The 24,084-nt window shown below is 35.3% G+C and overlaps 1 protein-coding gene across 3 annotated transcripts; it reads left to right on the top strand.

Moving 5' to 3' along the window:
* The first annotated feature begins 1,847 nt into the window (after positions 1-1,847).
* On the top strand, positions 1,848-21,233 carry LOC130014100 (deoxycytidylate deaminase-like). 3 transcript variants are annotated; one of them, XM_056102982.1, is made up of 6 exons: positions 1,902-1,919; positions 6,084-6,240; positions 8,167-8,293; positions 12,796-12,931; positions 14,827-15,040; positions 18,133-21,233. In XM_056102982.1, the coding sequence occupies exons 2-6, from the start codon at positions 6,176-6,178 to the stop codon at positions 18,230-18,232; spliced, it is 642 nt and encodes a 213-aa protein (XP_055958957.1). In that variant the 5' UTR covers positions 1,902-1,919; positions 6,084-6,175; the 3' UTR covers positions 18,233-21,233. The 3 variants fall into 3 exon arrangements, with proteins under 3 accessions (XP_055958958.1, XP_055958959.1, XP_055958957.1); XM_056102983.1 differs by lacking the exon at positions 6,084-6,240 and having other exon boundaries at positions 1,848-2,137; XM_056102984.1 differs by lacking the exon at positions 6,084-6,240 and having other exon boundaries at positions 1,852-1,919.
* Positions 21,234-24,084: the final 2,851 nt, after the last annotated feature.

Here is a 24,084-nt window from a genome sequence, read left to right as displayed (position 1 = left end):
TTTTTAATTCAGATACTGACAACTGATAATTACCAGGAATATTAGGTTTGAAAGAATCTGTATTGTTCAGGAGAATGTTTTTTAATTCAACAACCTGTTCAAAGTTGATATTATCTATTGGTGTAAATAAGGGTTGCCAATTCAAAACATATTTGTTTTCATTTTCCAACTCTTGTCTTACTCTTTTTGCAATGTAAAAATCACGAAAACGTTTTATTTCTCCCAAAGTGAAATTGCCATATGGCAAATCTATATAAAAGTCTTTGTCATTCTGTATAGACCCAATAATCTGATCCAAATCTTTAATTGGAGGCATGTATTTTGACTCTTCACATCTAGAGAATTTAATATTTGTTATGTTTCGTTTAATAATATAGCTTCTACATATAACAACAGGCAGAATTTTGTTAGGCAATGAGAGATTAATTCTACTAGTACTATTAGTATTTTGTAAAGCCATATTTGAGTACAATGTAACTTGCTCACCTGTTTTAATTTCCTTAGATTATACTGAATACCGTGGCATACTGGAAAGGTCTTTGAAACCAATTTACGCTGAACAATCTAACACAGAACAGTAGTATAGTATTGTATGGTACCTTCTTCCACCAATCCAAGTGAAAAATCAAAACCACTATTGATGAACACTGAAATAGAAACATGTAACTACCCTAAATTCACATATTAGATAGTAAAAGCTTAATTAATTCTATTAGTTAAGTATAATATTTGAAATTAGATCTATAATATATAATTATGATTTTAATAAATCTTAGCTGACAATAACGTGCGGATTTCATTCAGTTTTAAGATTGGTACTATAGGCTATAGTATAGGGCCTAGCCAGTATAGCGATTCTGAAGGGAAAATACCGCTTATGACTCATGACGTCACTCAAATATGACAGAAAAGCACTTATTTTGGTGCCATCCCACGCATTGACTGGTATATAGAGCGTTTTGATCATTTGAAACTTTGAGTTTGACCTGAAACCCTATTAATTAATAAATAGGTAATATTAATAAAACAATACTACTAGGCCTATTTATTAGTATTTAGAATATATAATATATCATATGTAGGCCTACATACACTGTCATACAGTGCCTTTATTTACAAGTTACATCTGATTTATTAACTGATTATCAGACTTATCCATTTGTGTGTATCTCATTGATCATTCTCAGGCTCAAGTTATACTCCTGACAAGTCCACGAGTCACGATACTGTGACCCCCTGTTGGTTGCTGTTGTACTTACTTGTAGTTAAACTGTCACTACTACAACTTACTTAAGGGGTATAAATAAAATGCTTGAAATGAAGTCGGACTAGGTAGATATCTAGGCCTAATTATAATGTAGACTTGTTTTCATATCGATTACCCGACGCCAAGACCACTTCTACTGTACTAGCACTAATTTCAATGTAGGCTACTTAGTTAGTAGTCTTACCCCAAAAGTTAGAAAAGACTTCGTCAGCAAAAAAAATTATTTACAATCGGTACATCTATGATTAAGATTTGATTTATGCAGTTTTAGTCAAATACTAGCCTACTATAAAGTAACAAACTTCATTTACATTACCCAGGTCATAAAATCTCCTCAGAAAATAAAAGACAACTGTTTAGTGTTTGTAGCCCAATAAATATAAGAAGCTGACGCCGTTAAAAACAGTGTTAGTGTTAGCCTAAACATCAGAATATTGCGCCAAAAGCAAACCAGTTAAAAATATAATTTGCGGGTCACGGAAAGATAACTCTGTTTGGAAACATGGTTTGGTGTAGAGGAGTAACCGAAGTTGGCCGAGTGAAATCTGCAGAGATATGCCGGGATGCCGAGTCTAAAATAGAACGTGACTCATTGAAGATGCAGTTTTGCGCAGTTATTGTGTGCATTTGAAGCCAGCGGACATCCCTTCCAGTATAATAATATATCAAATAATTTATTAGGCGTTTTTGTGAACCGATTAGATTAGACCGATTAGCTATTATACGCATTTGTGAACCAAGTTGTTTATGCTAATCGTTACATTTGTGAGACGATTTAACTCAACTGATTAGGCAAATCGACCTAATCTTCCCAGGAGGTGTTTAGGCGATTAGATTTGACTTTTTCAAAATGGCGGAATGTTCGACGTCGTAAGTAATTTTTAATGCTTATTGTTGTTTTTCTCCATAAAAAATGTTTTTTTTTAAAATACATTTGACGTGTTTAATGTTAACTTTATAGTCCACAAGAATGTTAGATCTCCTCTAATCAATTTTATTCATTATTTACAGTTTTTTCAATATATTTCTCGATCCTAGGTTTTCTCAGTAAACTTGGTGATTTTGAGATTATGATTATACATTTGATTTTATTAGCTTTCCAAGTAGATCTCATCATTCTTCTCACAAAACTTTTTACAGATTCAAAATCGGATGAAAACTTTTTTTTTTATTGAGGCTCAAAGTTGCGATTTTTGACTTTTCGCGGAAGAAAGGTTTTTCAACACTTTGAAAAAGCCATTTTTGGTGTTTTTTGTGATGCCATATTTCATTTCATATCAAACCTATTAAAAATGAAGATGTAAATTCATGAAATACAACTTTAAGGCTAATTATGCTTCAATTTTCACATTTTTGTAATAATTACACCGATTTCCACAGTAACTGCAAAATACATAGGTTTTCTCAAAAATTTCATTTTGTCAGAGCGATTTTGGTCAATTTTTTCATCAAAAAAGGGTCTTGTGCATGTTATATCTGTAATTTTGAACCTGGTTGTTATGCATTTTAAAATCAGTAGCTATCAAGTATGATTAACGAAAAAAAAAAGAGTAAAAATATATATATGCCTTCTCTCAAGAGCTGAATATATGTTCATTTTTGAACAATTTTCCGCGGCACACAATTGCCTATTTTTGGGGCGTTTTTGGGACATTAATAAAATAAGAAGGAATGGAGATACACATGTGAAATTATGGGAATATGTCAAAAAGTTTGTGAATTTTTAAAATCACTTATTTCCAATCCGCCATATATTATCAATTTTGGTTGTCATAGCAACCAAAATGGAAAAAATGCAATTTTTGACCATTTTCAACGCTACTTACCATAACCCAAAAGGTCATCACCACATTTTAAAGTAAGCAGTTTAAAATATTTGAAACCCATGTAATATTAAATGATATGGATTGTGTAAGTTTGAGAAAAATATGAATGAGTTTGGGCTGTTACCATAGCAACCACATTTATTTTTTTCCGAAAAGCATTATTTTCCAATAATCATGACATCAATATTGATAATTGTATTATTTTAAAAACAGAAGCTATTGGACAAGATTTTAAAAAATAAATAAAATGAAAATATTTATATGTCTTCTCCCAAGAGCTGGAAAGGTGTTCCCTTTTGAAGAACATTCTGCAGTAGCTAGTTCAAGTAGTTGTCCATTAATTAAGACATAAATAAAATATAAAAGGAATTAAGATCTTGAAGAGAAATTTTGTTTACAAGTAAATATGTTTGTGAATTTTTAAAATTACTTATCTTTACTCTTGTATATTACTTAATATTTGGTTTTTATAGCAATCAAAACGAAAACAAACACCCCCAAAAAGGCAATGTTGTTCCATTTTCAATGATGTTTACCATGACAAACCAATTGATCGCCACATTTTAAGTACAGTAGCAGAAAGCTTTTTAGCATATATTTATAGCCCATGTAATACAAAATATTAAGAATTATATAATTTTAGTGAATTATTAAGGATTTTGGATGGTTGTCATAGCAACCACATAATTTTAAAAAACGGACAACTCTTGTTGCATTATCATTGTTCTCAGCATTCCTTGCTTACATTATTGTTAGAATTCTGCTTTTACATATTATTTTCTACTCAGAAGATAACATTGACCAATAAAAAATTATTCTCTAAAGACTAAAGAGTAAAAGTAGGTTACTCAGTTACTGATAGGCTATGGTAGGCCTAGTCATGTTTATAAAGGCCTAGGCCTAACAGCTACAATTTAACTCAAAGAATTGTTATGTTTTTACTTCACTTTTGAATATTTATATTATTCCTTCAAATTGGTATGTAGCCCATTGAGCAGCTTCCTTTTTTGTATATTTTAATCAATGTAAACAAATATCGAATCAAGGCCCAATTAAGGCCTTAGGTTTGTCGGTTCATTCAATTGTTTAACTGACCAACAAATATGTGATACTCGAGGTGTTAAATATATTTTCCTAAAAAAAAGAATTAAAATTATAATAATTAGTATGACAACTGTTATATAATGCTAAATTATTTAGTAAAAACTAAAACGTTTTGAGAAAATTGGGTATCCGTATCAATACTGAGTGATGATAGTAATTAGTATTGACATGACTGACCTAATTCATAATCTATGTCGGTTCCATCATCTCAAACGAAATGTTGCAAATCGCCAACGGCAAATCCAGAAATTGAGCCATTTTTCAAATTATTTCAGCTAGTTGGTCCAACTTTATATATTTGGGTATAATATCCGTTTATGTGGATAGAAATCGATGTACTAATTATCAGTAGTACCTATACTATCTTCCTCACGCCTGCTGTCAGTACCAAGACCCGTGTGGATGTTTTCCGGTTTCATTTGCATTCGTGTGCACTGAAATGCCTTAAAATTGGGCTTGAATAATTCAGTGAACAGCGAATTTATGATTTCAGAGCATTGAAACATTCGTCAATTTTACGGAATTGTTCAATTCTTGAAAAATGTTTGGTGTTAAAAGTAAAGACGTGTGGTCGCTGATAGGAAATTTCCATTCGATTTTATATTTATATCCTGTCACATGGTTATAAAAGCGCGCGAATATGAGTCACGTGATGTAAACACAGTCAACCCAGCAAAGCCAAAAGGCGTGAAAAAAATGGAATTAACTATCCTTATTTATTTTCAGGCAAGTCCTTTATTCATATAACATAACGCTTACTTCATAAATAAACATCGGAGTTGCCTTTCAACGTAATTTACCGCGAATATGAGTCTAAGGAACATGGAATACATTTTAGTTTTGGTGTTGAAATGACGTCATAACAAGGCTAAACAACGCGATTTATTTTTGACAAAATTTCTCATTGTATACCATTTTCAATTGCTTGGCGGGCGCACTTGCCATGCTCCGATTTTGTTGATTTTAATAGCATCAAAACGACAATAAAACGAACTTTCAATCGGTCGGGGGTGCTATATTGACAAATCGCCTAAAAAAAAGATTGCGTGAATTGAAGCGTTCAACTTGCAAAAAATGCATGGTATTTCGAAATGCCAACAAAGCACCCCGACCAATTGAAAGATCGTTCATTTATCTTTCTAATGATATTAGAATGAAAAAATAATATTAATAATAAGTGCGCCCGCCGAGCACTTGAAGTGGGGTACCCTCGTTTAAAAACGTGACAAAATTTTTCAGCGTAACGTCAAAACACGGGAAATTAACGTTTTTCAACTTACGTTTATGAAATTAATCAAATGAACACATATATAAAAATTATATCAAACAAAAGAACAGGATATCGGCTTCCAAAATATTTTAAAATTATTACAAAATATTAAATAGCCACCGTATGACGTTAAGTTGAAAAAGGGTTACAAATCGGGAAAAAATGACTTTCTTCCAACGCGGGCAATGGAGCTGTGACACCTATTTTTACATGTTTTGTCACTTCAGTTTTAAAAAAAATACTTGAACTTGTTGGACATAGGAGATTGTTTCTAACGGCAACCATTTTTCCTTTTTTGCGTAGATAACCTTCATTTGTCTTTAACAAGTCATCAATAATTAGCAGAGACAATTTTTTTTTTCTGATCGGTGTCCGTGATGGCAGCCATCTTACCAAATCGTAATTATCAAATTTCACATTTGTGGACCATAGCTAATCAAATCGAAATCATACCAAATCGTACTAGCAAATCAAAACCTAATCTAATCGACTCACAAAAACGCCAATTGTAATAAACTAATCTAAGTCTTTATATTATAACATGATAAGATTATCATAATCTTTCCAAACAAATTACTTTATTCAATTTTATATAAATTTACTAATGATTACCCAGTATTGATTCGAGCGCTTTTTCTTCATCAATGGTTACGTCTGAATTTACTATATTAAACTTTTATACATATCGACTAATTCAACCCAATAACGATGGTAAATAATAATAATAATGATGAAGCGGAGAAGTGTGATGAAATTGTCGGCGCTGTCAATGGGTAATTTGAAAGGCAATTGAATAGAACTAAGAAATAAAGACACTGCCCACTAACATACTCATTTATTTTATATTTATGATAAGCCGATAAGGTCCATGACCATGCCACGACCCCGCCCCTTCTACTGACAATGACAGTACAGTAGCTCTGTAAATAGTTCTATATGGCATTATTTGCTAGTAACATATTAATCTAATTTTAATTGTAAAAAAGGGTATTATTATTCATTTCAAATGTATTAAATATTACGAAGTGGATATTTAACCGTATACGGCAAAGTATCTACTTCCGCTATTTTACCGTACATCGTTTCGGCGCAGAAGCACGATTTTACGGGAAAAACATAAACCACTGACAGTCTTAGTACTTAAATTAAAACCAAAATCCGCAGAAATGCGCCCTCGACCAAAATAGAATAATATTCTAAATGCTTTTCAACAATTTACATGTTAGACAAAGAACGAATAGAACTGTTGGGTAAGGGTTGGGTTAGGGTTTGGGTTGCGGGTTAATGTCAGACGCCAAAGTGCTATAAATTCATTTTTGTGCCCTTTTTCCCAATTTTTCCACTTGGACCCCATTTCCATGATGATGTACCTAATAAATTATCATAAGTGCCAGTGATCACAAATTAAGGCCATTTCCTACCCAACCATTACCTACTTACCGTACATGTACTTTTACAGGTTTCACAAAAAGAAAAAATAGCAATATTCTGTATATGTCAAATTATGTATGTTTTTTTTTAAATCTTTATGAGGGTGTTTGGTATTTGAAAAAAAAAAAAACATGTTCAAATTGCAAAATTCTAATTGTTATATAACTTTTCTCACCATAATTATTACCTTGTTGAAAACTGAGTTGTCTTTGAAATTTAAAAGCAAATACATGTAAATATCATACCAGTTGTCGTATTTTGACAACTGCTAACGGCTAGTGAATTATTTAATAAAAATATCCTTCACATCGTATTGGCATATGCAGAGCTTATGTATACATGTAGATAGTAGGGAGGGGATTGTGTTTGAGTGTAACCTAAAGTCAAAATTGAATTTGGCCTGATCCTCAACCGGTTTGGTTAATTTTGTCATCTGGACTATATTAGACCGGGAGCCCAGGGGGCCAACCTAGCTGAAAAGTGTACCAATTTTTTCCTATATGTTATCAATGCATGTATATCTGGTATCATCAGAATGTAAGTCTGCCGGTTTTCCGGTGGTGGGTGTGGTATTCCACGCCCAAAATGCCATGCAATTACATAGCTCTGTCAGGGGTAACCCACCACTAGAAATGTGTGTTAGAGTGTTTTTGTAACACCTGAAGATGTACGGTACACTGCTGTACGATTTTCATGTGGTACACTTTTGAGCTAATCTAGCCTAGTTGGGGGGCATGGCATTTTGGGACCATCAGAAACCTGGCAGACTTACATTCTGATGATACCACCAGATATACATGCATTGATACCATATAGGAGAAAATTGGTACACTTTTCAGCTAGGTTGACAGCAGTGTACCGTACATCTTCAGGTGTTACAAAAACACTCTGACAGACATTTCTAATGGTGGGGTACTCCTGACAGAGCTATGTAATTGCCAGACATTTGTAGTGGTGGAGTATCCCTGACAGTGACAAAGATTTATCTAATTTCCAGACCATAGCTAGGCTAGATTAGCTGAAGTGTGTACCACCTAAAAGAGCTTTGGAGTTGTTCAGTACCACGACAGGTATCATGAATGACCACTGCCAGACAGTTTGTGCGGTGGGTTACCCCTAATAGACACACCCCAAAATGCCATGTTATACCCCATTTAACTCTCTCATTATCTATTTTTGAACTGTATGTATTACAGCCATCTCTTTATCTATATTTTATATAATTAATGTTTAAACTGTTACTTGTTTTAAGATATTTATATTTTCAGTAAAAATACATTGAAAGATGAAGTTAACATTACTAGTTGTAAAAGAAAAGGATATTTGGAGTGGCCAGATTATTTCATGGCGATTGCCTTTTTATCAGCACAGAGAAGTAAAGATCCTAGAACACAGGTACACACTCAGCTGATACACAAAGGTTGTGTGAGCTCTAATAAAAATCTAGGGGATTTAATGGTTGATTTATATTGAACTTTATTACAGGCGAAGCAAAAAGTTTGCTGTAGCCAAAACATGTATACAAATATAAATAATATACATTGATAATTAATAAAAGTATGAATAACAATAGAGTGTAAATACCCCCACCTCCCTTTGTGCAAATTCACATCACTACCCTAAATACTTCGAAAATTTATGTACACCTATACTATTCAAAAAAAGTAGGGGATATTTGATTTTGGGGGCATAATACTAAAATATGCAAATGACTACGAAAAAAGTCACTATAGTACCTAACAGAAGAAACATTTCCAGTTACATGTGACGCCCAAACGCACCAATAGCTACCGCATGGAATGCAGGTGATGCTTGGGATCATCATGGGGGTCCAACCCAAGATTTGCACGACTCTGACTTTGAATGTTACAGTCATTGTGGCATTGAATTCCAGGGTGGAAACATCAGTTTAATTGTTTTAGTGACCAGAAAACAAATTTTGATATGCGTCGGCTTACCCAAAATGAAAGGTTACGTGCCCTTGGCATGCTACAGATCGGCACAACACAGGCGGTTGTGGCGCGGACGACGAATGTTTCTCAGTCTGTCATAAGCAGGCTATGGTCCAGATATCGTGATACACAATCTGTACAGGACAGACCTCGCTCAGGTCGACCAAGGGCGACAACTCAAGCCCAGGATCGATTTATCCGTACCTTGGCCTTGAGAAATCGTGTCATCACAGCAAATCAGATCAGCGCTCGTCTTCAAACAGACACTGGTGTGAGAGTGAGTATCCAGACGATTCGGAATTGACTGCATAGGGGTCACCTTCGCGCCCGACGTCCTCGCATGATCCCTTGTTTGAGAGATCATCACATTCAGGCAAGACGTCGTTGGTGTAGGGATCGTCAACACTGGGATAATCGACGCTGGAGCAATGTGATGTTTTCAGATGAGTCAAGGTTCACTGTTGATTTTTTGGACAGACGTAGGAGGGTGTGACGTCGTCGAAACGAGCGCTTCCAAGACGTTAACGTCATCAGACATGATCGATTTGGGGGTGGTTCTGTTATGGTGTGGGGAGGCATCACTGTTGCTGGAAGAACGGCTTTACATGTTGTTGCAGGGCGTGTTACAGGCCAGTACTACCGGGACAACATCTTGGCAGTCCATGTTGTGCCGTTCGCACGACGTCATGGCCGCCGTTTCATCTTCCAGGATGACAACGCAAGATGTCACAGGGCCAGGATCGTTACAGGTTACCTCCAACAACAGAACATCACCACATTACCTTGGCCAGCACTGAGTCCCGACCTCTCCCCCATCGAGCATGTCTGGGACATGCTTGGACAGAGGTTACGTCAACGTCAACAACGTCCTGCCAATGTCCAAGAACTTGCTGCTGCGTTGCAACAGGAATGGGACAATCTGGACCAAAATGACCTTAGACGTCTCATTAGGAGTATGCCACGTCGGATCAATGCTTGTTTGGCAAACAGAGGAGGATTTACCCGTTACTGACTTGGTTGTGATGCTGTGGTAACTTTGCTGTTTGACCCCGGGTATCATTTTACCCTTATAATGGTCAGTCTGTGCCTTACTTAGTCTAACGATCATTTGGAATAAATCGATGAATGTGAACTTCATTTCATTTTGTCATTTGTTTCTTCGTCAGTTTCATTAGGTGACTTTAATAACACTTAAAAATCAAATATCCCCTACTTTTTTTGAATAGTATATATAAATATATATATATCAGAAGGAGAGAGCAAAGAATATATACTAATTTGATACCGCCCCCACCCCATCCCCCCTTCTCGCTTTCTACCAAATAATAATTTAAATAAAATAGATAATTTAATAAATCGGAACAATTACTATTTGATACTCCCACCGCACCCCAAACCCACTAATTCAAAAAAAAAAAATAAAAAAAGTCAAACTAGACCCTTATACATGTAGGTAACTATATTACACACGCAAAAACTATTGCATCACCACCAAGTAAAAACGAATTATACCCACCCCGTCGCCGCGCACTCAAGCATCATATATGATATAAGGATATTTAATTATTTGATTAAGGATATTTGATACTTAAAAGTATTACGATTCTAACAGTTGATTTCTAATTTTCATTAAATAATATAAATATTTTCCAAGATTAGCCAATGTCTTTTTATACGCCCACATTGAAATGTGGTCGTATATTGTCGTCACCCCCGTCCGTCCGTCCGTCGGTTCGGCGTCCACAATTGCTTGTGGACGCTCTAGAGGCTAAACTTAATATCCGATTGACTTTAAATTTATATACAGTGTTTAAGTCCATGAGACGAAGAATCCTATTGATTATCAGCGATTTCCGATAATTACTGCCAGAGTTATGGCCCTTGATCACTTCAAAAAATCTTGTGGACGCTCTAAAGGCCAAAGTTAATATCCGATTGACGTTAAATTTATACACAGTGTTTAAGGTCACGAGACGAAGAAGCCTATTGATTTTCAGCGATTTCCGATAATTACTGCCAGAGTTATGGCTCTTGATCACTTCAAAAAATCTTGTGGATGCTCTACAGGCCAAAGTTAATATCCGATTGACTTTAAATTTATACACACTGTTTAAGGTCATGAGACGAAGAAGCCTATTGATTTTCAGCGATTTCCGATAATTACTGCCAGAGTTATGGCTCTTGATCACTTCAAAAAATCTTGTGGATGCTCTACAGGCCAAAGTTAATATCCGATTGACTTTAAATTTATACACACTGTTTAAGGTCATGAGACGAAGAAGCCTATTGATTTTCAGCGATTTCCGATAATTACTGCCAGAGTTATGGCCCTTGATCACTTCAAAAAATCTTGTGGATGCTCTACAGACCAAAGTTAATATCTGATTGACTTTAAATTTATACACACTGTTTAAGGTCATGAGACGAAGAAGCCTATTGATTTTCAGCGATTTCCGATAATTACTGCCAGAGTTATGGCCCTTGATCACTTAAAAAAATCTTGTGGACGCTCTACAGGTCAAAGTTAATATCCGATTGACTTTAAATTTATACACAGTGTTTAAGGTCATGAGACGATGAAGCCTATTGATTTTCAGTGATTTCAGGTAATTACTGCTAGAGTTATGGCTCTTGATAACTTTTGGACGCTCTAAAGGCCAAAGTTAATATCCGATTGACTTTAAATTGATACACAGTCTTTAAGGTCATGAGACGAAGAAGCCTATTGATTTTCAGCGATTTCCGATAATTACTGCCAGAGTTGACTTCAGATTGATACACAGAGTTTAAGAGCTTGAGTCAAACAAGTATATTGATTTTCAATGAATTTTTATGACTTGAACAGCTAAATCCATGATATTAAAAGTTTTGTATACTAAACGTTAGCATGGGGCAGAACTTTATAAAAACCAAACAAATTCTAATCGTTTTCTGATAATTACTTCATGAGTTGTTACTCTTAATCAGATTTTAGTGTATTATAAATGTTTCATTACCGAAAGAAGTAAAAATATGCGACAATACTTGTTGACTGCCCGGACAATTTAGCTGCTGTGGGCGTATGTTTCGTTGCCTGGCAACCTATCTTTATTATTATTTCCTTGATTCATCAGGTTTATTAACTTATGATTTAGATCATAAAGTCTGTCATTGAATCAGATAATGTGGATTCTCAACATGTGCGTGACAAGGAGTAGCCTCATGGGTTTTATCCGGGTCCTGTTTCCTCCCACATTAAGACGTGTGTGTGCAAGCAAATTACTAAAATAAAATTAAACCATGTGTTAGTCCCCAAATTACCTAGTCTGTGTCTACTGGACGTCAAACTCCATTTCACTAAATGACGCTGACGCCATTTATACATTTCATGGAAAGTAGGAGCAAAGAATTAGGAAATGACTCTCTCTCTCTCTCTCTCTCTCTCTCTCTCTCTCTCTCTCTCTCTCTTTTATGTGTACTGTACACTAATGTGCATACGGGTCGTGGCTTTTCGTCCAATCCAAATAAATAAAATGTAAGAGACTGTCTTGCACCACTGACCAGGCGAAAGCATGCTAGAATATCGAGAGGAACTTTTTCGGACACCAACAGGAGGGAACCTGAAACTTCCAGTTGAGCTACCCAACGTCTTAATCATTTAGCAAACAAGTCAACTCCACAAATGAAATGTTAACGAGTCTGGCCACATTTGAGAGACTTGAATCCTGGCCTAATATGTTAGTCTCGAGTCTTTATCAGTTCTAGTATTATAAGTACTGATAAAGAATCGTTTTAAGATTAGTTTTTTGCCCCTGAATCGGATTCAGACCAGTTATTTTTAAGATGCCTGTGCTTGGAATTTGTCTCCACACCACTGCCTTCGTACATATATAATATTCTGCTATTAGTCCCCACACCACTGCCTTGGCACATCTATAAATATTCTGTTATTTGCATTATTTAAAGGTGGGTGCATGTATTGTAAATCGTGAGAAGAAGATTGTTGGTATTGGTTATAATGCAATGCCTAATGGTTGTGATGATGATAGTATGCCATGGGGTAGAGATTCAGAAGATGTTTTAAAAACTAAAGAGTTATATGGTAGGAATAAAGTACTTTTATTAAACATACATTATATAAGACCTAAATCTGGCTATTGCAGGTCTTTTTTAAGGCCTGAAAAGTTATCTTAATTATTAATTAGACATTAATTAACTTATCCAGACCATAATCAACTCTCGATGTGATATTTATTGGATTAGGATCTGATTTGATCCTGAACTTTCATTCATGATTTAATCATGAAATGGATAATCGAGACTATTTTTTTTATCGTACCGACTTTATTAATGATGATCGGTTCAGAGTGGATCCATTTGACTGAAATTTTCAGCAAATTCCTGTTACATTATCTAGTTTTTAACTATTATAGTGAGAACTGCCAGCTCTTTATCTAATCTCCCATAATGTATCTTTAATAAATAAGAAAGGTTTAAACGGAAGTTGCTAGTACTTCTATCGTTACATAACTAGTCTTCCTGATCGGTCATTAAGAAGATTCTGCTCCACCATACTGCATGAGATTTTGATGTTGCCCAACATCTTAAACTTTACTCCATATTAAATTTCATGCAAATCAAACATTTACTTTAGATTTAGATATTGATTTACCTTAGAGAAATGTTCTCGTAAGAAACTTTTCAGGAAGATAAAAACTTTTGAAATAAAGAAATTAACTATTCTATTCAAAACAGAAATATCAGAGTTACTTCCCTTGAATCATGTTTGTTACTGGTATATTTTCTCTGGGAATATGGTATCTGCTTGTGTCATGTTATTGTACCACTTGTTTTGTTTATGTCATACGCTGTTCCCGTACGTAACTAACGTACAAAATTTAATTGGTGGCTAGCTTTTTTTTCCGCACGTATACAGTGAATGGCCATTTTGCTCAGTAATCCCAGCCAGAATTTGACTATTTTCTAAATTTGCGTTAAAGTTTAAAATATTTGTTTTAGAACTGAAACACATTAACTATTAGTCAATCCCAACGCTAAAAACATCAACAGAATTGGTTGTGTATATCTGAAATAGACCCGACCGACGCACAAAATAGTGCAATATGGCGGCCTCTTCTATGAACAGACGCTGTCATTGAAGACAACGTCAATTCTATGAGTTGTAGATGTTATTTTTGTGAAAAATCATTGGAAGAAGAGAGAACCTGTTGGGACTGTACGAATTATATGGCCTTTATGGGTGCAAAGGACACAATGCTGAAGATAAACCTATTGTTTACAATCTAACGTGTTGTTGACCTCAAGAACCATTGATGTCAATGTCATGACCTGTGATGTGTAGATCACGTGATTTGGATATCATGGCTATTGACTGTGTCTGAGAATGACGCTGACTTCCTAGGCATTTTAGACCAAATCTCAACTGTCATACAATGAAACTATTTGGTACTCGCCCATACCTAAATATATTCATCCCCTCAGAAGCCATGTTGAATCCCACTGAATTAAACATTCAAAAACCTTACTACATCATGGAATCTACAACAAATCTAAACTTAGACACCCCAACTTTTCTTTACTCTGTTACAAATACAAGTAAAAGAAAAAGATTAATGGGTCCCAGGCTTGGCATACAATCTAATTTAAACGTCCCTTATTTAACTTGTGTTCATAAGACGTATCACATCAAATAGAAAATGCTGTTTTTACCAAACCGCAAAGAGGTCTGATATTCTGCTAAGACCAAAAAATTTTAATTGTTTTTAAATTATCTTTATTGAGAAATCATTTTAGATATTATTATTTTTATGGTGTGTCATTCTGAATTAATGTTGTTGTATATATTTTTTTTGAATTCTCTAATTTTAAATTTTAATTTTGTTTTCTTTATAGTATGTCATGCTGAGTTAAATGTTTTAAAAAAAATTTTTTGAGATCTTATAATTTTAAGTTTGAATTTTTTGGGTATATTTTTAGTATGTCATGCTGCGTTAAATGCTGTTTTAAATAAGAATTCTGCTGATGTAAAGAACTGTACGATATATTCGGCATTATTTCCATGTAATGAATGTGCTAAAGTTGTTATACAATCCGGTATAACAGAAGTTGTATATTATTCTGATAAATATGGGGACAGACCACAATCTAAAGCTTCAAGAATTATGTTTGAAAAAGCTAATATTAGATGCAGGTTTGTGATATTTACACCTTTCTCGATTAGAAATGAAATTTAAGTTGATAACCCAAAGATCTCGGTTCCTTTCGATATTCGTGCATATCGGACCGTAACTTCCTAAATTATGGCCCCTGATTGTACGAAAAACCGCGTTTTTAGCTTGTGGACCCTATAGAGGTCATAATTTTTATCCAATTTAAAAAAACATTGTTATATCACCGTTACACCCTAAGGACGGCTGAGTTCGAATTTCATGAAAATCGGCCCAAAATTGACTGACAAAATGGCCGCGGTTCGTTCTCAAATAGCGTAAAATTATGGTATATCAAGGTTGTGGACCCTATAGAGGTCACAATTTTTATCCGATTTTTATACGCCCACATTGAAATGTGGTCGTATATTGTTGTCGCCCCCGTCCATCCGTCGGTCCGGCGTCCACAATTGCTTGTGGACGCTCTAGAGGTCAAAGTCAATATCTGATTGACTTTAAATTTATACACAGTGTTTAAGGTCATGAGACAAAGAAACCTATTGATTTTCAGCGATTTCCGATAATTACTGCCAGTGGCCCTTGATCACTTTGAAAAATCTTGTGGACGATCTAGAGGCTAAAGTTAATATCCGATTGACTTTAAATTTATATACAGTGTTGAAGACCATGAGACAAAGAAGCCTAGTGATTTTCAGCGATTTCCGATAATTTTTGCCAGAGTTGTGGCCCTTGATCACTTTGAAAAATCTTGTGGATGCTCTAGAGGCTAAAGTTAATATCTGATTGACTTTAAATTTATACACAGTGTTTAAGATCTTGAGACGAACAAGTATATTGATTTTCAAGAATCTTTATGACTTGAACAGCTAAATCCATGATGTTAAAAGTTTTGTATACTAAACGTTAGCATGGGGCAGAACTTTATAAAAACCAAACAAATTCTAATGGTTTTCTGATAATTACTTAATGAGTTGTTACTCTTAATCAGATTTTAATGTATTATAAATGTTTCATTACCGAAAAAAGTAAAAATATGTGACAACTCTTGTTGACTGCCCGGACGATATAGCTGCTGTGGGCGTATGTTTCGTTGCCTGGCAACCTATCTTGTTGAAACTTGAAATGTGAGTTTATTACCCAAAGATCTCGGTTCCTTTCGATATTCGCGCATATCGGACCGTAACTTCCTGAATTATGGTCCCTGATTGTACAAAAAATCGCTTTCTTTTTAGCTTGTTCTCTATCCATCTCTCGAAAATGTGGGCATATCCTGCCTGGCAGCCGCTGGTTTTATATTTTATTTTGCAATACGTGGGGGATACACTGGATTTATTTCTTTCAAAATGAATACTGATATAATTACTTGAAATTGACATGTCTCGCAACGTGAGTGTTACTACTTGATTCCCCATTTCCAGTTTAATAGTCCCTATTCATAGAGTTATGTCCCTGTATTATATAGTATAATGAATTGTGTCTGGGTAGTTCGAGAAGAAAATGGCATACGGAGAATTCAGTTTTGTTTATAACAATTTATTTGACATTTTATACACGTTTATAGTGTTGAGAAAGCCTTCTAGTATTCAAAATGTGGATAATCTTTGTGTCAGTATTCAAAACGTTAGAATTTAATTTTTGATTACCAACGAACAAAATATGTATCACAAATACTGGTTGTCGGCATCCCTATGTGTGTGGGGAACTTTCATTCCCTTTAATAGACTTCAACCACAATTAGTTTTATGTTATGTAGCATATCGTGTTTTAGTTGCAAAGTACTTTGTTAAACAAATAGAAATGAAACTGGTATGTATAGCTAATAACAGTGCGCGTTTCGGATGGCTACATTTTTCGTATGGTTATAGACTACAGAATATTTTTGTTGTTCAGTGATTGGAAAATGATTAAAATACTGTGTGATAGCAAATGGGATGACAGATGGGAACACATGGACAATTCTTACTAAGGGAAATGGTTTCAGACTAGAATGCCCATAGGCAGTGTAACCATAATGTTTTTTAAACATTTTTTCACGCTTAATTTGGGACAAGAAACTTGATTCGCAGATTCATTTAAATTTGATAAATTTCTGCTAAACAAATTAATATCTGATTCGCACTTACATCATTTATGTTTAGCAAACTGCAATGCGATACCGCTTATCATATTTCCTGTTTGCCTTGCACATAAAAGAACCCTTGGCAGTTGGAATTAGATATAAGAGTAGGATGTAGCGCCACTGTTTGGACAAAATTTCCCCCATTGCACACTGTACGGCATATGTCTGTCTTCATAAGTCCAGTTGGAAGAGAACAGTAAGATGTTTATCTCCATATCATTTGCAATATCGTACATGAAATGGCATAGCCTTAGTCTTTCGAAGACCGTCTCTTCCAAGATGGGTTGTGTGGCCAAATTTTTTAAGCATGCTGTTGGATCAGAAGTTCTGTCATTGAGTCATGTGGCATGGTTTCGATTTCCTGCTTGTATGTCCAACCTTGTGGGTTTTCTCTGTGTCCTCCAGTTTCTTCCCACTGCTAAAGACCCCTACATGCAACTGAATTATTGAAATAAAATTTAACCATATGTTAGTTCCAAAATGACCTAGTCAAGTGGATGTTAATCTCTCTCTCTCTCCAAACATGTGGTCTGCTGTCACTTTATTTAACAGTGGCTATGGTGTTCATAGTGTAGGGCTCTCATAACAATCGTGGCTGTCAGCAATAAACTTGACCTGCCATCCTTTCTTGTCAGGCTATATAACAGTTGTGGTGGTTGTAGTGTCTCTCATATCTTTATTGGCTGCCTAGCAGTGAAATTGACTACCTGGAAATCTGACCCGTTTGGACAAGGCTAGGCCAGACTGGAAAATCCAGTGGAACTTTCGTGGCCAATACTGAAATCAAACTAGGATGTCCTGAAAAGTAAGCCAGTTTACAAGTCTTGACACGAAGCTGGAATAAATTCCACCTACGGGTACTCTTTATTTTAATTCCAACTGTCAAAGGTTCTTTTACATGCAAGGCAAATTTGAGATACATTTAATGATCCTTCACATCTTGGTGGATGGATGTGTGACCCTATTGTTACAACCCTAATTTGTTTTATTTTTCAGGCAACATATCCCTTCTCAAAAACAGATAACGATAGATTTTAATACAATAGAAAATATTACCAGTCAAAGTATTGAAGCTATTGACAAACTCCAGATTTAAACATACCATAGACTTTATTATTTTAAAACATTAAATCAGCATTTGGTGATGGTTACATAATAATTGCTAAAGTTAATATCCAACTGACTTTAAATTTATATGGGGGGGGGGGGGTGGATGGACGAATGGTTAGCACATGCGCGCTGTATCATCTGTATCATAAGGTCTGCCATTGAGTCAACTGTTGTGGTTTCGATTCCCTGGTTGTACGTGACGAGGAGTAGGGTCGCCTGTCCAACCTCGTGGGTTTTCTTTGGGTCCTCCCACTGCTAAAGACCCCTATTCGTTGGCAAATTATTGAAATAAAATTGAACCATATGTTAGTCCCGAAATGACCTAGTTTGTGTCGAGTGGAAGTTAAACTCCATTTCTCCCTCTCTCTTTAGATTGATACACAGAGTTTAAGGTCTTTGAGACAAACAAGTATTTTGATTTTCAATGATTTTTATACGCCCACATTGAAATGTGGTCGTATATTGTCGTCGCCCCTGTCCGTCCGTCCGTCCGTCCGGCGCCCACAATTGCTTGTGGACGCTCTAGAGGCTAAAGTTAATATCCGATTGACTTTAAATTTATATACAGTGTTTAAGGCCATGAGACGAAGAAGCCTATTGATTTTCAGCGATTTCCGATAATTACTGCCAGAGTTATGGCCCTTGATCACTTCAAAAAATCTTGTGGGCGCTCTAGAAGCCAAAGTTAATATCCGATTGACTTTAAATTTATACACAGAGTTTAAGGTCATGAGACAAAGAAGCCTATTGATTTTCAGCGATTTCTGATAATTACTGCCAGAGTTATGGCCCTTGATCACTTCAAAAAGTCTTGTGGACGCTCTAGAGACCAAAGTTAATATCCGATTGACTTTAAATTTATACACAGTGTTTAAGGTCATGAAACGAAGAAGCCTATTGATTTTCAGCGATTTTCGATAATTACTGCCAGAGTTATGGCCCTTGATCACTTCAAAAAATCTTGTGCACGCTCTAGAGGCCAAAGTTAATATCCGATTGACTTTAAATTTATACACAGTGTTTAAGGTCATGAGACGAAGAAGCCTATTGATTTTCAGCGATTTCCGATAATTACTGGCAGAGTTATGGCCCTTGATCACTTTTAAAAATCTTGTGGACGCTCTAGAGGCAAAAGTTAATATCCGATTGACTTTAAATTTTATACACAGTGTTTAAGGTCATGAGACGAAGAAATCTATTCATTTTCAGTGATTTTCGATAATTACTGCCAGAGTTATGTCCCTTGATCACTTTAAAAAACCTTGTGGATGCTCTAAAGGCTAAAGTTAATATCCGATTGACTTTAAATTTTATACACAGTGTTTAAGGTCATGAGGCGAATAATCCTATTGATTTTCAAAGATTTCTGATAATTACTGCCAGAGTTATGTCCCTTGATCACTTTAAAAAACCTTGTGGATGCTCTAAAGGCTAAAGTTAATATCTGATTGACTTTAAATTTATACACAGTGTTTGAGGTCACGAGGCGAATAATCCTATTGATTTTCAAAGATTTCTGATAATTACTGCCGAAGTTATGGCCCTTGATCACTTTGAAAAATCTTGTGGACGCTCTAGAGGCCAAAGTTAATATCCGATTGACTTCAGATTGATACACAGAGTTTAAGATCTTGAGACGAACAAGTATATTGATTTTCAATGAATTTTTATGACTTGGAACAGCTAAATCCATGATACAGTATTAAAAGTTTTGTATGGGGCAGAACTTTATAAAAACCAAACAAATTCTAATGGTTTTCTGAGTTGTTGCTCTTAATCAGATTTTAGTGTATTATAAATGTTTCATTACCGAAAAAAGTAAAAAATATGCGACAACTCTTGTTGACTGCCCGGAAGATTTAGCTGCTGTGGGCGTATGTTTCATTGCCTGGCAACATATCTTTGATAACTTGAACAGCTAAATCCATGATATTAAATTTTTGTATACTAAACGTCAGCATGGGTCAGAACTAGAATCCAAACAAATTCTAATGATTTTCTGATTGTTACTTAATGAGTTAGTACTCTTAATCAGGCTCGCTAGCCTGGAGGTCGGGTGTTCGACCCCTGCATTGGCCGAGAATGTTTATCAGGATTTTCCGACGTGGTTTCCCATTGTCAGTGGTGCAGAATGGAGGACGTAACAAGAACAGCTGTCGACTCGTTTGGATGGAACGGAAAACCGAGGTCCTGTGTATACATTGGCATGTACGTAAAAGATCCCTTGGCAGGTGAACTTTGATATAAAAGTAGGCCATAGTGCTGCTGCCCGGGCAAAATTTCCCTCATAGCACACTGTATGACGTATGCCCGTCTTCATAAGACCAGCATAAGACCAGTCGGAGCATAACAGTAGTACATTAAACCCCATTTCATTTCACTCTTAATCAGCTTAATCAGATTTTAATTTGTTATAAATGTGTAATTACCGACAAAAGAAAAATCTGACAACTCTTGTTGACTGCCTGGATGATTTAGATGCTGTGGGCATATGTTTTGTTGCCTGACAACCTATCTTTGTATATTGTGTACAGTAATAAAAGAAATGTTTATATATATTTTCATGCACTTTATCATTTAAAGAATATTAATATAAAAAAAAATTTATATACAATTTGTGTTTATAGATATATATATATGTATTGCAAAATTTGATGAACATCATTTTGAATGATCTACAAATCTAAAAATGTTTCTCAGTATGCAGATTGTTTTTATGATTTGATGGAGCTAACACTTAGATAATTATAAGTGTTAGGATTTAAGTTAATTGTGGGGTAAAATTTCATAAACCTTGCTAAGGTAAGAGTGACACATTTCAGAGCAAGAGAGTACCAATGCTGTTCATATCTTGTCCAATTTACAGTAATTAAGACTTTTTAAACTATTGCTCCAATCATTTTGTAATTGCAAAAAGGGTGATTGGTGTACACTTTTTTTTTTCTTTTTTTCCAAATAAAAGTGAAATAAAAAATTAACAGCATAAATGGCCCAATGAATTACTTATATATTTGATGTTGGATATATTATCCACCTGAGGCAAAATCTCCCTCATAGTATGTTCGAATAGGACGAAACCCCCAGGCCCTATGTACACATTGTCGTGCATGTAAAAGAACACTTGGCAGTTGGAATTCCATACACGAGTTGGACGTAGCACTGCTATCAGGGCAAAATTTCCTTCTTAGCTCACTGTGTTCCATATGCCTTACTTCATTAGCCCGTTAGGAGAACAGCAGGGCGTTAATACCGATTTCATCTCACCTTCATAGCACTATTTCCAAGTTGGTGCAGAAAAGTAAGACTTTAAACCTCATTTCATTTTTTTTATAGTCCACACTCCACAACGGTGATTCTCGGTGTCGGAGAGTAATTTAACCTAGTGTAATTTTATATCTGTTGTCTACCGGCAAGAAACGACCGAGACAGAATGAATGCTATAAATAGAGATTGGGTTTTTACATTACGTTATTAGGTCAAATTGACTGTGGCTTATGAGTAATGTGTTTAAATTGAAGGTTGTAAAATGTTGTTGAGATAATCCACAGGTTACAAATGCAGTAGTATCGAAATTGTATTAAAGTCGTATTAATAAGAACTTAGTTATAATGCAATAATATGAAGACAGTTTATTCCCAGTATAAAAGTAGCATACAACAGTAGTTTCAACTGTGTTATCTGAGGTGAATTCATTTTAAGTGTAACTTTCCTGAACTGGTTACTATGGAAGACCAGTGGGTTATGGTAACAATACTCGTAGTGTATATTATTTTATTAACTATTATGCTTTTGCCTTACATTATAAGAATTGGATGGAAACCTATATTATGTTTGATGTCTGCTGTTCATGTATTTTATTTGTGTGGAATATTTGTCTTAGCGTTGATCGTGTGGAAATCATATTATTTGGTTAAAAACACGGAATTTGGTCAACGAATGGAGAGAAGTATTGTCTTTGTCAACGAAACAAAGTTTCTCTACGACGATTCGTCAATTCATAGATATATTGGTGAGGATGTTTCGTTCAGCTGCCGAATACAAGTTGGGCATGGCAAGGACAATTACTATATGGAATGGACACGAAATGGTAAAAATGTCAAAGCCGATTTGAATCATCGCATATCTGATACTGGAGTAAACATGGCTAATATTGGTTGCAATGTTATTTATCGAGAATCTATTTTACATATTTATAATCTAAGAGATGGAGATTTTGGTTTGTATTCTTGTGGCAGCATTCATTACGATACAGTTGCTACGGAACCCCGTTCAGACAAACTATGTTATACAAACGGCAGCGCCTCCTCGTGCACCAGGTATGAAGTTACAACGTTCAGATTGAGACGCCTTCCAGAGAGAACAGACGTCATTTTCATCCCACCAGGGGGCATTCTGCGTTTTCGAATTAACTTCCATTCTGTAAGTGCAGATAACTCGGACACGACCATCATCTATACTATCAACGAGAAGCCGATCACGATTCTAGACGACCGACAACTTTTTACCAAATGTTCATTCTTTATTTATAATTATTGGCTGTTATTTGAATATGGCTATCTCTTGTCGCAACTAAACACTGCCATGATAACAATTAACGACAGCCAAACTCAGGTCTTAACGGCAGATACGAATTTTTGTATTAATGACGAATATTTTGGTAACTATAAATTCTTTATTCAGAGGAGATACTTTGATTCAAAAACCAATCGTAGAAAATTGTCGGAAGTTAGATACCCTGTAATTTTTCAAGTGTTACCAAGGCGACCGAATTTGTTTGATTCTAGCTATGTGTCCGTTATTCCCAGTGACCTGACTGTGACGAACAAGACAAGTCGGTGTTGGACTGAACCTAGTTTTAACGCGGAAAATTTCTGTGGCGAAATGTTAGAACTATTCAAATCCATACCGTTTTTATTTTTTGCCGTCGAGGGAATTATCTTTATTCCCTCTTTTCTCTCATGTAGTTATTGCTTCACCTACTATATTTATTTGCTAAATTGGATATTTGTAAAACTATTTCGCGACCTTCTCCATCTCGATTCGCCCTTCCAAGTTATACGTCAAGATGGCGTACATAAGTCTCTGAGTAAGGATTCCAGACCAGCAATTCAGGACGCCTCCCAAAACAACCAAATCTATATTTCATATATCGACGACGACGAGCCGGAGGTAAATATGATTAACGATATGGTAAAAAATATTTTGATTAAAAAGAGTCTGGAATGGAAAGTTGGCATAAAATCAGACCTTTCTCTGGGATCTAGTGTACTTTCAGGACCGCTTGAGATAATACAATCCAGCAGTTCGTTTATCATCTATGGTTCTAACAATTACTGGAAAAGCAACAATTTGGAAATACCCATTATAAATGAAATGTTTTCAGAACTGTCGATCGAGAGATTGATTATTTTAATCCCGTCCGATAATAAAATACAAGATCGGATCGCCAAGCCCCATTTGTTTTGTTCTTGGCACGATGGATTAACTCAAACAGCCAAGAAAGATTTATTGACCAAATGGATAAACCACGTTGCAGCATCAAAGAAAACAGAGGTTTGAAATACGTCATATATTTTAAATGAAAATGACGTATTAGTTCTGTGTAAAATATGTAATTATTAATATTTAGATGTTTTAAATAAAATATTGATTATTAACTCACTCTGTCTACAAACTGCAAGATCAAAACAATTATTTAAAAAGATTCTTGTAGAACTGTTCACTTGGTCATTTTGACTTGCGAACGGAATACAAGAGAATTGATTGCAGATTTCAAAGTTATTCACCACCTCTGCGTTGGGTCATGGCGGACTATTCCGGAACTTTTGAAACGATGCT

Source organism: Patella vulgata, chromosome 8, assembly GCF_932274485.2.
Source record: "Patella vulgata chromosome 8, xgPatVulg1.2, whole genome shotgun sequence".
Lineage (NCBI taxonomy): Eukaryota > Metazoa > Mollusca > Gastropoda > Patellidae > Patella > Patella vulgata.
This window is presented reverse-complemented; position numbering and strand designations above follow the sequence as displayed.